At 40.3% G+C, this 14,449-nt stretch overlaps 1 protein-coding gene across 3 annotated transcripts in view; it reads left to right on the forward strand.

Annotated features, from left to right (window-relative positions):
* RARB (retinoic acid receptor beta) overlaps positions 1 to 14,449 on the forward strand; it is a 783,867-nt gene that overhangs the window by 602,531 nt on the left and 166,887 nt on the right. For all 3 annotated transcript variants that reach the window (XM_037845929.1, XM_037845938.1, XM_037845948.1), the window contains one exon: positions 9,132 to 9,280. In XM_037845929.1, coding sequence (XP_037701857.1) covers positions 9,132 to 9,280 — 149 coding nt within the window. The remainder of the gene's footprint in view (positions 1 to 9,131; positions 9,281 to 14,449) is intronic.

Genomic DNA, 14,449 nt, shown 5'->3' on the forward strand with positions numbered 1-14,449 from the left:
CCTGAAATATTCCAAAAAGAATTGTCCCATTAGTTTTCTGAAAGGCTGGTACCAACATGGTTTTCAAATATATTCATAGTATATAAGCAAAAATTACATATCTAAGATGGTATACATTTTAATGCTGCTGTTTTAATCCACTTGGTGTGCAGGAAATTTGAGCAGATAAAAGAATATCATTTATTAGAGTGGTTATTTTTATTTTTTATTTTTTATTTGTTTTAAATTGTGGGGCTCCTGATTAGAAACAGAGTATGGAACTGAATTATACCATGTTGAGATAAATTCTTCAGGAGACTTTAATATTGCAGCGCAATTAGCTTCATCTACACATGACTCCTGAGGCCTGTTCCAGCATTTGTTCACTTAATGCAGTTCCCTTTCTGATGCCTCATGGTTCAGATCATTAATAAGTAGTTAGATGTGTCGGCCTCCTAAGTGATTTTAAGGGAGGATTTATTTGAACCCTGTCATAAGCTATCTTAGTATGTCCTAGAAAATAGTGATATAAAGCATCGTCTGTTAATAACGTCACATGAAACAACCTATGAGATAATTTTGGAGTATGTTCCTTGAAGCAAGAAAGCATATTATAAAAATGGAATGTAGGTGTTGAATGTGTCACGGTCCCTTATGAAAATATGACAGCACTTCTCATGGTAAAAGTCAGTCCCAGGAATAATTTCTACTGCTGGCCCTGAGCCCAGGCTGGTGTAGCTAAAATACATAGTGATTAGTGGATCCCTGGCCTTACTCTCTTTCTCTTTTTTTCCCCCACTCTCTTTTTTAAGGCTCAAACCATCTTGTCAAATGTAAGCATATGTTCAATAAAATCATTGTTTGCAAGATTTTTAAAAAAGGTAGTCACACATTTCTCCAGTTCTTAAACTTTAATGAATAGGCCTGACCGGACCATACCCAGTGACTTTTCTTTCCAAGGAAATAAATGAGGGAAACAGAAAATGAGAAGCTAAAAAACCGAGTGTTTTAGTGAAATAATAGTAATTACATTTTAAACCATTTGAACTCTCTTTAGTAAAAGTTGAAAGCATGGTTGTGTTTTTAAATTTCCTTATTCGAAGGTGCAGAAATTCCTCCTCCCTCCCGTGGTTTTAGGGAGAACTAAGTCAATGAGTTAAACACTTAGCCCACTGTCTGGCACATAGTAAGTGCTCAGTATAAAGTAGATACTTTTAGTTCAGGCTGTTCCAGTGCAGCTTTGAACCCACTGCCAACTAAAGTCTGCTAATATTCCATGGGAGAGAATGAAAACTTATGGTTTGTGGTGAACACAAACACACGCAGCCTGAAGGTCTTAAAGCATTAAGTATTCAACATTAAATACTCAATTAAAGCAGGATATTTAGTGAGGACCCATGCAAAGGGAAGCTGACAGAGTTCACTGCCAAATTAACTCAAATTGATTCTGGGGAGGTTGGGACAGTAACAATTCATTTTTATGTCAGTATGTGTCAAGCCTTAAAGTGCATAGGAATCGTTTGGGGATTTTGTTAAAATGAATATTCTGAGTCAGCACTTTACCAACTTCCCAGGTGATGCTGATGCAGCTAGTCCTCCACCACCCTTCAGGAAGCATAAATTTAGATCAGTGGGTCCCAAACTTTGGCTTGCCTCAGTGTCCTGGAGGACTCCTTAAAATACAGAAGCCTGGGTTCCACCCCCAGAGATTCAGGCATTCTGAAGTGGGGCCTGAGATTCTGGATTTGTAATAAGTTCCCATGTGATCTTATGCTGCTGGTCTAGGGACTGCACTTGGAGAAGCAGGCTTTATTTCAGAACCGGAAGATCAGTCTTCCCCCACTCCTCCTTTTGTTCCATGCCTGTGCTCTGCACCTGTTGTGTGTGTGGCCAGAATAGCAGGGATTCTCATAACCCAGCTCTAGCCCTCGGCCAGGATCCCGGGTGACCCGGGCAAGCACACACTTCTTCAGGGTCACGGGCAGGTTACTGAGTCAAGACTGCCAAAGCCCCACGATGATGTTTTCCTTCCCTGCTCCCTCCCTCTCCCCTGCCTGCCCCAAACCGGGGACTAATCTTTGTGCTGCTTAATAATAACAAAGCCAGCAGCAGAGTGAGGCGACACCATTTCAAAGCAGAGTTTTTCTTGTTTGGCAATTACCTAATTTCAGAATGCGATTCACAGATTTGCAAAACCCATGTGTGTGGAAACAAACCGCTTTTCCGGAAAGATAATTAAAAGCAGACCCCCTCATGCAGAGGCGACATGAAAATTAAATGCACATCAGTATGGAGTTGTTCGCCCCCGCCCCCCCCCCAAACGTTTGGAGGCATGTGAATTACATTTTAATAAAATGTCTACACAGGCTTTCGTGTGCGCACGCGCACGCAGTGGAGAATCTGGTTCTAATTACTTGTACTTTGGTTGAACTTTGGCGTTTCCTTTGACTTTCCTCCTAATGTATGTGAGCTGTGGGCCTTGCAATCCTGCAGTGAATCCACAGAAAAAGGGGGAAAAAAATCCAGACCGGCTCTCTTTGGTGCCAACAAAAATGAAGCCCAACTGAATGTTTTGACCAAATGCAACACTCGGCTCTTCCCCCTTAATTAGCTGAAATTGCTCCCTCCCACCAGGGACCCAAAGCTCTGGGCTCAAAATCCCCCCGGGGCCATGCAGGAAATGCCTTTTGCTTTACAACTCCTTTTTCTTTTAAGGCTCAGCTGCCCAGAGAGTACATTAAAATACTGTCTTAATCATCGAAGGTTCTAGTAAAAGGACAGGGCTTTCATAACGCATGATTCCTACTCTCCTCTAATCAGGCCCAACATAAAATCCTGGAATCTGTCAACATGTTTTAGCCAGCAGTAAATTAGCTCCCACAAAGAAAAAAAGTATACTGGGCGCTCTTGCTCTTAAAAATGTTATCTGCTACTTAATCTAACCTTTAGAAAAATGCCAAGCATGTTAGGAATTGTGAAGGGAGCTATTGTTGGAGATTTTCTGTATGTTTAAATGACACTCAGGTGTGTTGTAACAACAAGGACATTCATACTGTGTTTTCTCAGGTGAGTTAAGTTCTTAAGTGTCAATTCCTTTTAACAGGCAGCAGCATTAATTTTTCTTTTCCTTTTTTTTTTTCTTTTCTGTGGCAGGGATAAGAATTACCCCCAGAGTTGTGGTTGTGGCAGTACTTAAGAAAACTCTGTCATGTCAGCGGGAGCGTTGGTATTCTATTTTGTGTCATCCAAGTCTGTGGAGATTTTGGTTTGCTTTGATTTTGTTTTTATTTTGTCTGCAATCAAGCTCTGAGTTTGAAGTTACTTAGAGCAGGCCTTCTCAAATGCAGACCGCGGACTGGTGAGGTCGCCGATTGCCAGTCCACAAAGAGATAAATGCAGAAATTGAGAGCAAGTGTTTAGGAATGTTTTTAGCAATTTGACTGAGTCATCTATGCCTGTCAAAATCTAATTTTAAAAAGAAGTTGGGGCTCATGTTTTGGACTTTTTTTTTTGTAATTCCTTTTATCTAGAGATTCATTTTTATTGAATTTGATCAATCCATGAGGGATTAGAAAAAAGAAAGAAAGAAGTGGTGCTTCGTCATAGAGTCTGAAAATTTGCCCCCGCCCCAGGATTCTGCTGCTGGTCGGGACAATGCTTTAAGTAGCACAGATTTAAAGGCAGAGTCGCTGTCTAATTGTCCTACAAAGATGAGGTTTCTCGCTTTGTTTTCCTGTGGTAGTCAGTCTCTACGTTGTGGGGATGGAGAAGTTTAAAATATGAGCTGGAAGCTTCCATCGGTACAGATGTGTTTCCTCTCTTGTTTTTCCTAAGGTTCGCGTCTCCTCTGGCAGGTGCCCAGCCCAGAGAAGCCCCCTGAGCCCTCTAGTGCTGACGCTGCCCTGGGCAGGGAACCACAGAGCCCAGATCCATCTTGCCTGAGTAGCAGAAGTTCCTCTGACTTGGCCATTCCCTGACAAAGCAAGGCAGCCCATCTGGTTAGCAGTCTGGATGCCACATTGGAGGCTGCTGCTGGGTGGGGGTTGTAATAACCAAACAGTACTGAATAAGTCCATAAGCAAAGCAAGGAAATAAATAAAAGGAAGCAAAAAGCAGATCCAAATTATTCTTCAAAACCTGCTCCCCACAACTGAAATTGCACCAGGATGACTGGAGTGTGGTTGTTTTATTGAATGACACAAGCCTCTTTTCCCCTTGGGAAGTCTAAAAACTGCTTTTTTGGCCTGCCTGAGATCGCTGAATGAGCTAATACTGAACACATTGTCTGCTGAGCCCGCAGAGTTTTCAGGCAAAAATTTTATCATTCTGTAGACTGATTGTGCTTGCCTGGAATAAGGAACAAAATGTTTGAGGCATCTCAAGGGCATTTGATTAATCTAACTCTAATTTAAAGGGTCTAATAGATTATTGATTTAGGCAGGGTGACAGTGAACAGGTCAATGACCAGACACTCTGTACCTACTTAAAATACCAAAAAATGACCAGCGAAAGGGGAGCCACGGGCTTCACCCTTTCTTTTTTTCCTATTGTCTTTATTACAGGGGAGGGCAAAAGGAGGAGGAGCTCTAATAAACTTTCCCAAAGGGGATAAGTATATTTTTGCTACATTATCAAAAAGACAAGAGATTGCATTAAAGTCCATATCTGCTTTTATATTGTTGATACATCCTGGTTGTAATCCTAGAACTTATCTTGGTGTGTCTGCTTGAGGCCGGCTTTGGTGATCTGATTATACTTCTGATATTTTCTTTTCTTTCTATTTTTCTCCCTTGCATTATTCTCAGTGTTATGGGCCACAGAGAGGAAAGAAAGGACCATAGTATATCAATATATTGATGGTGACATTTGAATATATAATCAAATATGTAATTCTTTACCACCAGAGAGAACATTTTTCTAAGTTGGTTATTTCTTGTCATACATCAGACTTTTCAGTTTATGTCTGTGTGGTTTTCATTTATGGCCTTTGTAGGGTTCAAATTAAAGCACAAGAGAAAGAGCTAATTCATTCTTCAAAACGCAGCCCAGTCACCTCCACAGGGAAGCATCCTGTGATTTCTCCCGGGCCAAATAAGAGCCGTAGCTCTCTCTTTCATTATATTTTATCAGTGTAAAATATGCAGCAATTTGGATTCACCTGGGAATATTTTTTAAAAAAAGAACACTGATGCCTGGCTTCCAGCTACAGATTTTCTGACACAGTGGATCTGGGATATAACTTGGGCATCAGGAGGTTTCAAAGCTCCCCAGGTGATTGTAATGTGCAGCTGCTTTGGGGAACCATTGTAAGGATCACATTCGTTGGTTTACTCCCTATTAGTCCAAACGAGTCAAGGCAAAGGGACTGTTGAAGGCACTGTCCACAACACATAACGCAGTGCTTGGCGTGTTAATGGCACTCAGTGAAATAAACGATTGGACACATGAACAGTCAGAAGCAGTTGTACTAACATGGGAAAGTTCACAGCAGAACTGGTGAAATCACCATAGCCTTAACAGAAGTCCAGGGCCCCACTACTGATTGTATGCATTTAGAACATTTTCATTCATAGCAACTTCGGGAATCACTCATTTGTTACAAATGATCCTCATCCATAGAAAAAGTCTTTTATCAACCTCTGTTTAATGGTGTGGGAGTTCTGAGCTCCTACAAGGCCTCCGCTTTTTTATGTCTTACCTCAAGTTTCTTGGATATTACATTGTCCAAAATTCTGTTTGTTTTCTTTGGGAGGATGAAATGCTGGACTCCTTTTCACTGCATGTATTTGACGTGGCATATTTATGAAAATTACCACTCACTTTTGAAATTCAGGCCTTAGCTTTGACAGCTGAATCCAGCCCTAACAGAATTCTATTTACAACTTTCTTAGACAAGCCAGATTAGCTGCTCTATACCAGCGAGGAGAACCTTGAAAAACACACATATCCCCACGTTGCTTCTCTGAAAAATACAATGCAGTAACAATAATGGTGGTGATGACAGGGCTCCCACCAAATTTCTGAAACACACAGGCAGATGTAGAGGCACACAAAACCAATCCAAAAGATTTGAAGGCATGCAGGGAAAGGTTCACTTATGTTGAAATTAGGAATGTAAATTAGCACGGTCTTCCAGAAGTTAATTTATCAACATGAATTAAAAATTAACCACCCTCTAATATTTAAATGACCATACCCTATGAACTAATACTTACACTTCTGAGAATTTATCCTAAGGAAATAGTCAGAATTGTGCTGAGATTACAAACAGGTTCATCATAGTGGAATGTTTTGCAAGAAAAATATTTATTGACAAGGAAATGAATTCATAGTAAAAGTGAGACAGTCCCAAACAGAATCTGCAGTATAATTCCACTTGGGTAAACAAACAAACCAAAAACATTTAAATGCACAGAAACAAAGTCTGGAAGGATATAAACTAAAATGATAACAGTGGTTTTCTCTGAGTGAAAGGGTTTATGGATGATTTTTTTATTGAGATATATTCACATAACATACAGTCCTTCTGGATGATTTTTTATGTGTTCATTTTCTTGGAGTTTTACCAGAGCAATGTTGTTTTGTCATTTTAACAAGTCATGATTTCCTGTTCATGTCATTGTTACTCCTTTGCTGTAAATGAAGCTGATTAGCCAAGTGTGGGAGAATGCTTTCACATTTACAGCTTGCTAGCAGATAAGCTTTCATGACATCTCAGACGCCAACTCTTCTATAGAACTTTTCCCACCACTGTCCCAAGCTGTCCATAGTAAGGACTTCATGTTTGCCACAAGAAATAATGCACCTGAGATTGGTGTCTTTATCTTGGACACCTTGGTTCCAACCAGTAAAGACTGTGATAGATTTCTCTGCTAGAACTTGTACTACGCTAATGAATTCATTCCAAGATTCTCCTGAATTATGAAAATACTATAATTCTAGTTGATTTTATTCCAAAGAGATAATTAATTATGTCTTTAAGGAAGCAAATGAGTTTAAGAAAGCTATTTGGTTTCTAATTTTATAATTTAACAACTTAGAGGGGCACTTAGTACTTGGAATGAGGAAGAAAAATGAACAAGGACAAAAGGATGTCTTCCAGGCCAGGAAAACAGTTGTAAGCAATGCAGGTTAAGTTTCTAGTGGTGAGGAGAGAGGTAGAATATAAAATTTTACAAATAAACTTTCCTAAATTTAAAGCTAGTGTTTTACAACTATATGATGGGACTGTGAACAGTTGATTGTACACCATGGATGATTGTATGGTATGTAAATATATATCAATAAAACTGAATTAAAAAAAAAAAAAGATAACTAAATGATCACAGATAACTCTCCCTCTCTCAGAGCCCAGTGGAAATACTCCACAAAACAGCACTGGAAATAAAGACAAATGTTGGCCACACACACACACACACACACACACACAGCCAGTGTTTTACAGAAAATAACACAAAATAATGGGATAGAGAGTGACCAGAGTGGGAAGAGGCGTTTTAATTAGAGAAGCCATCTCTGAGGAAGCAACATTTGCTCTGAGATCTAAGAAATGAGAAGGAACCAGACTTGAAGACTTAAGTAAAGACTTTTCCAGGCAGGGGAAATGGTCAGTTCAGTAGCATGAAATTGGGAAAAGAGTTTCTCCCAAGAGACAGATTAAGATCCAGTTGTTGAGGACTCAGTGAATGAGGGCAATCATCAAAGGCAACAATGTTGGTAAGAGATGCAGGGCTTTACTAGTTGACCATAGTAAGGAGTTTGACTTTGATCTAATTGACAATTATTGGAAAGCTTTGGGCAGGCAAATGAGGGGTCTTGATTTCAACTTTTGAAGCAATTATCCTGGCTGCTTGATTGATGAATGGACTCTTGGAAGACTATTGCAATGCAGAGGGTATTGCAATAGTTGAGGTGAGAACGATGGTGGACTAGATTGGTGCGTGGTAGCAGGATTGTGAGACGAGGAGGGATTAACAATATCTTTAGGGGGGCAGAGTTGATCTGACTTGCTAAAAGTTTGGCTACAGGATATTCCAGTCAGTAGAGTATCTCATCTGTAAGGTTACAAGCAGTGGCTCAACTGAAAGTTTTATGTTCTAGGAAATATGTTGTGTACCGCTCAGTGATTTGCAGACTGAAAGATTCTGGGTCATTATTTGACAATTTCTAATGACCTTTCCCATTGCCACCCCCCCACCCCACCCCCACTTTTTTTTTTTTTGCATTCTTTGCTGAGAGGAATAAGGCTAGTTCTTGCTTTGACATTGAACATATACCTGGAGGATAGGTGTGGGAGAACACTTAGAGATTGAGTTCTGTAAATTCCCATTTCCCGTGTGATTTTGGTGGTTAGTTAACAAAATGGGGTTATGCTTTTTTAAATTGAGAATAAAGAGCCACATGACTTAGAAGTGCACTTCACCACTCTGTGCCATCATTAGGTCTGACCCAGTGCTTCTCAAACATTAATTGTACATTCACCCACCTGGGAGATCTTGCCAAAATGCAGATTCTGATTCCATGGCCTGGGCTGGGACCTGGTACTATGTTTTCTGATGAGCTTGGAGATGCTGCTGCTGCTGCTGTGTGAGAGCCAGTCTTTGAGTAGCAAGATCGTACTATTATTGTTACTAATGAAGACCAGTTATGGCCATTTTCTTCTTTTTGGGCATTTTCTTCTTTTTTCCTAAGAAAGTTTACTTTTGGTTAAATGGGCAGTGGGGTCAAACAAGTCATTTCAGGGTCTCTGAACAGAAGCAGGGGAAACAGAAGTATAAAGAGCCTGGGGTTGGCAGAGTGAAAATCTGAATTTGTGTCCTGGCCCTGAGTCTGCCCTGTGTGAGCTTGGATTAGTCACTGCACTCCTCTGAGTTTCTGTTTCTCATGAGGGTAAAATGGTTCAAACATCATAGACCTCCCAGTGCTATGGTGAACTTCCAATGAAAGAGACATGTGAGATTGCTTTGTGAATCTAGAGCACCGTGTAAATGTCTACTGCTGTGATGACATGGCAACTGTCATTATTGGCCTATCCCTGCTAGTGTTATTGCTGAATTTGAGATATAGAATTTCACGCTGAAGGAAAAGAAATGAACCTAAACACATTTTCTCTTTGTTTTTCTCTTTCTCTGTCTCCCCCGTCTCCTTTGTAGCAATTGAAACACAAAGTACCAGCTCTGAGGAACTCGTCCCAAGCCCTCCGTCTCCACTTCCTCCCCCTCGCGTTTACAAACCCTGCTTCGTCTGCCAGGACAAATCATCGGGGTATCACTATGGGGTCAGCGCCTGCGAGGGGTGTAAGGTGAGTACCATGCCTCAGTGCCCAGTGAGCTCTCCTTCTTGATGTCCTCTCTGGAGGTAGCCTACCCAGCTCCAAAAAGGGCTGCTTTGGTATCTGTCACTTCACCTCTGGTCAATGTGGTGGGATGGGTTGTACTTCATGGTTTGCATTTTTTCCTTATATCTCTTCAGTTTAAAATTCAGAAACTTTTGAAAATGACTGATTGGGGCCACCTGTTCTAGCCCCAGCCTCTGCTTCCCCCTTCACAACAGTTCTTTTCAGGTAATGAGAATCTTTTGAAGGAGTTCTGAAAGGCATCATCCTGTTTCTCTTTAGAACATGCCGTCTGGTGTCTTTGTAGTTTTATTTTATTTTTAAATATGACCGACAGTCCACTGAATCAACTTGCGGAGATTCCAAGGTTGAAATTGGGATTTATCTCCTGGCTGTTTTCTCAGCCCTGTGGCCTTTGAATTACAGTTTGATTTTCAGCCTGTAGGGACTTGCTACTGTATGTGTGTCATAAATTCAGGGGAGTTGGATTTAAAATTCCAGCCTTCAAAGTACTGGAGGCTGAACATGTGTCAGAGACTATATGGCTGCTTTGAATCAAGTTAGACAATTGTTATCTAGTCCAATTGGCTTAATTGAGTGCAAGAGGTTTTTTTGTTTTTTTAAAGAGAAAAAAGAAAGAATGACTTAATAGGTGAATTCAACTCATCAATAGGAAATTTCTCAAAGGAACTATGGCTGTCCTGAGTCAGCCCTTCCCTAGATATACAATTTCTTTAAACTCTCTCTGGATGGTTGTTGAGATCTGTTGTTTGTACAACTAAATAGCATGATTCATTTGTAATTGTTCATATGTTGGAGTAATATTACAGGTGCTTCCATAATATTTTGTATTTGACCTATCAGCATTAGCACTTATTGTTACTGTAGGTATTAGCTGCTGTTGTGTAATAAACCATCCTAAAACTTAAAATGACAACTTTTTACTTAGCTTACAATTCTGTGGGTCATCAGTTTAGGCCAGGCTCATCTGGGTGGTTCATGGGTCTTACATGGTAGACCACCGTGTGCCTGTGGTCAGATGCAGCTTAGCTGGTTGGTTTGCTTCTGGGGGTTTCTGACTGTTGTTGGGGAACTTCAGGTCTCCTCCATGTGGTCTCGTGTGCTTACTGGGCTGGCCCTGGCTAATTCTCAAAGGCAGGGTTCCAGAAGAGAAAACAGAAGCATATGAGAACTCCTGAGGCCCAGGCTCAGACATAACTCACTGTCACCCCTGTCACATTCTGTTGGCCAAAAAAAGTCACAAGACCAATCCAGACTCAGGAGATAGGAACATAAACTCAACTACTTTATAGGAGTGCAAAGTTAAATTACAAGGGGAGTGGATAAGGAGAGAGGAAATTTGGGGACATTTTTGCATTCAGTCATCCACATTGCCTGTATTATTGCCTGTGAACTCAAAGTGGGTACAGTCACTAGCTCTATTGCCCAGCAACTCACAGAGTCTGGCATATAGGGGGTGCTTAAAGATGGTTGAATAAATGCATAAATGTCATTCAGCCCTCAAAGTGGTTATATGAATTTTCTCTTCTTTCAAGTCATTTGAATTAACATGTGTATTATTTTACAGAGTAAGGACAGCTTTGGGAAATTCATTAGAGACTTAGTAACATCTCTGCCTTTGGGATTACATTGGTTGTTTTAAAGGCTTTGCAAAAAGTCCTTTCTTCCAATAACTTCAGATATAATAGTCAGAAAAGTTTCCAAGGCAACCAATTGGCAGCTGGATAAAAGCAAAATGCTTGTGCATCTAACTATAGTTTTATTATTGGTAATCCCCAGTTGAACCTGCTTAATTTATCTTGGGATTTGGGAAGGCTTCAACAGAATACCAGTTCACTCTGTCCATTTGTTGTACAATATATAAATAAATCATTTTCTAATGCTGATTTGAGAGTCAAAGGAAAAGATTCTCTTTTATTTCAGAAAACTTTTAAGTCTTCTCAATGTCCAGAAATTTTAATGAAGTGTGCTATTACTCAGCTTACCTGCTTTGATGATGTCCTGGGGAAAGCAGTTATCCAGCATGTCTCCTCTTGTGGCAGACGCCAGGAACTCGACATATTAAGCTGTTTCACAATCTGTACAGTACAAACTGTTTTAATCGGCTCTTAGTCAGCTAATTCCTTGACCTCTTGTGTCAGTTTAGGATTCTGACTCTTTAGGAAAAACCCCAACGAAAACAAAACCCATCCCAGCACAAACAACTTTGATAAACTCAGCTAAGCTTCCTGGAGTCATATTATCATACATCTTTTTAACTGAGATATAAACCCATTAAGGTCAGATGAGTGTGCTAGCTATTTGCCTACTTTGATAATTTTTGAATCGAGGGTGGGGCTCAACACATGGCCTCCCTGTCCCCCTGGTTGTTGAGAAGGGCTGCTCAGCTTTTTGGCTTGCTGGCAAAATACAGTGATAAAATTCACAGAACTGGAAAATATGAGAAGATGAAAGTAAAATGCAACAGCTAAAGGAAGAGAAATGGAATTTTAAAACAAATATAATTTTTTCATTTTTAAAAGTTTCTAATACAATGCAGAATTTTTTCGTATTAAAAAAAATAGAAAATTTAAATAACCATAGTTCTACCCTGAGAGAGAACTCCTGTTTAAACTTATTTTTTCTCTGAATATATATGAATGTTATTTGTGTGTGTGTGTGTGTGTGTGTGTGTTTTATAAAAATAGGATTGTATGCTGGACACTGGTTTTAACCTGCTTTTTAAATTTAATGATCTGTCATGACCAAAATTTAAACAAATGCGTAATTTCTATGGTTGTGCCATTAACATAGTGGTTTATGGTTATATCATAATATATTTAACTAATCTACTGTTTTTGGACAATTAAGGTGTTTCTTACTTTTTCTCTATTATAAATAATACTTTAATGTATACCCTTTAGTTATATCTTTGATAATTTTGATAATTTCTTTAGGATAAATCATTAGAAGAGGACTTTCTTGGTCAAAGACTGTATATATTTTTAAGGCTTTTAATACATATTGCCAAAATGTCCTCTAGAAAGGGTATATCAATTTAAGGGTATATCTGATAGTCTAAAAATTTAATCTTATCTATTAGGAATTTCTTCCTTATGCTATTGAGGTAATGAATCAAGAAGCACCTTCTCTTGTGGAATTCTGCCAATATTTAATTCGATTGGCCACGGTGGGCCCCACACATGACACGATTTTGTGCTTCTGGCAGATGCTCCTGGGCCCTTGGAGACCTGGAAGGGCTGGAGATCAAAGGTCACTTCTCTGGGCTGGAAGCTGTGGTTTTAAAGCAGGACTCCCAAACAGAACCCTGTGTGTGTGTCTGTGTGTGTACAATTTTTTTTTTTTTTCCAAGAAGTAGTGCCTATGGTGACTCCTGCCAGTCATGACCAGCATGACGTTATTGACTATTGTTTTGGGAAAAGAGTCATCTATCTTCCTAGGGACTGGGTGGAAGTCTCAGCCTCTGCCGGCAGCCATAAGAGGGTGGTCAGAATTACATGAGAAAGTTGGAGTCCACTGCTGAGAATGGCCAGTGGCTTCACCTTGACAGCCTAACCACTAGACCCACCCTAGGGATGCCCTGTTTGGAGAATTTCCAGTTGAGGATGGCCATTTTTGCAGGGGACAGAGAGTACATAAAATGGAAAGTACAGTGTGGTTAGCCAAGAAGGTTTAACAATATAAAGTAATAAAGCTGACTGTCTTGTATCTTGAGAAATCAGTTCATTGCTCATTGCCATAATCTATACCAATTTTGGATAATTTCAGGCTCAAAATATTTTACGTTTCCCTTTCTGTAGCATTTTAATTCTCTGTGCCTCTGTGTTTTATTCTGGAAAATGGAGATAATAATACCAGCTACCTCATAATGTTGTGAGAATAAAATGAGTCCCTATATATAAAGCATATAGAACGGTACTTGGCACATGGTAAGTGGTATATATGTTTAGTTATTGTTAGTATCGTTAGTAATTTATTATAATGACTTTCACGTACAATGATGTTACAGCAGTTATAATTTCAGTACTCATCTTTGTGATATTCTTTCAGCAGTTTGCCATTTCTTTACATGAAAATAAACATTGCCTCTTTCCTTCAAAACTCAGGTCAAGACTCAACCTGCCTTGAGAACCACTTCTGATTATTCTAGTGCAGGAGGCAGCAAATTGTTTCTGTAAAGAACCAGTTAGTAAATATTTTAGGCTTTGCAGGCCAAACAATCATTGTCACAACTACTCAACTCCGCCATTGTAGCATGAAGGGAGCTATAGATAATATGTAAACAATTGAGCATAGCTATGTGCTGATAAAACTTTATCTACCAAGGCAGATAGTGGGCCAGATTTGGCCCATGGAGTATAGAGATGAGTCCTGCCCTAGCGCATGGCGATATGTCCCTTCTCAGAATTTCTAGACTCAGAAACTGGTGGCCCAAAGCCATCACGGCAAAGGTGGTAGGCCAGCCCGTTTTGGTGGAGTGTGGGCCTGGGACTGCTGCTGTTCTCTCCCTCCCCACTGCTAAGAGTTGTTGATGGCCGCCTGTCCTGTGTTCCATGGCTAGGGAACCTCAAGACTCTTCCTGCCCTGTCATTCCTCCACCCCCTCATTCACACTCAGTTCTACTTCTTTGTTATCCAAAGTCAGAAAAATTAGCAGTCTCCCTATAGAGGGAGCTACTTCCGGAAATACCTGGTATCCCACTTTGGAAAGGTTTGTGCCATGTATTCTATGAGCTGCTGTTTCAGTTAGCTTTTCCTCCTTAACAAATCACCACAATGTTTAGTGACTTATAACAATATTTGTGCGTTATCTGTTACAATTCTTGGCTGGTCTTTTTGTCTGGGCTGGCTCAGCCTGGCCCGGATGATCCAGGGTGGCCTCACTCACATGACTGGCTGGGATGAGTGGATCCTCTTTCCATGTTCTCATCGTCCGTGAGGATAGCTGGCCTTGTTCACCTGGTGGTGGAAGAGTTCCCTTCAGTAGGAGAGGGCAGTCCCCAGTGTTCAAGGGCCTGTCAGCCTCTGCTTGCATCACGTTTAGTAGTGTCCCATTGGCCAAGCAAGTTACATGGCCAAGACCATATTCTGTGGGTAGAGAAAATAGACTCCACCT

This window comes from Choloepus didactylus, chromosome 1 (genome assembly GCF_015220235.1).
Source record: "Choloepus didactylus isolate mChoDid1 chromosome 1, mChoDid1.pri, whole genome shotgun sequence".
NCBI classification, from domain to species: domain Eukaryota; kingdom Metazoa; phylum Chordata; class Mammalia; order Pilosa; family Megalonychidae; genus Choloepus; species Choloepus didactylus.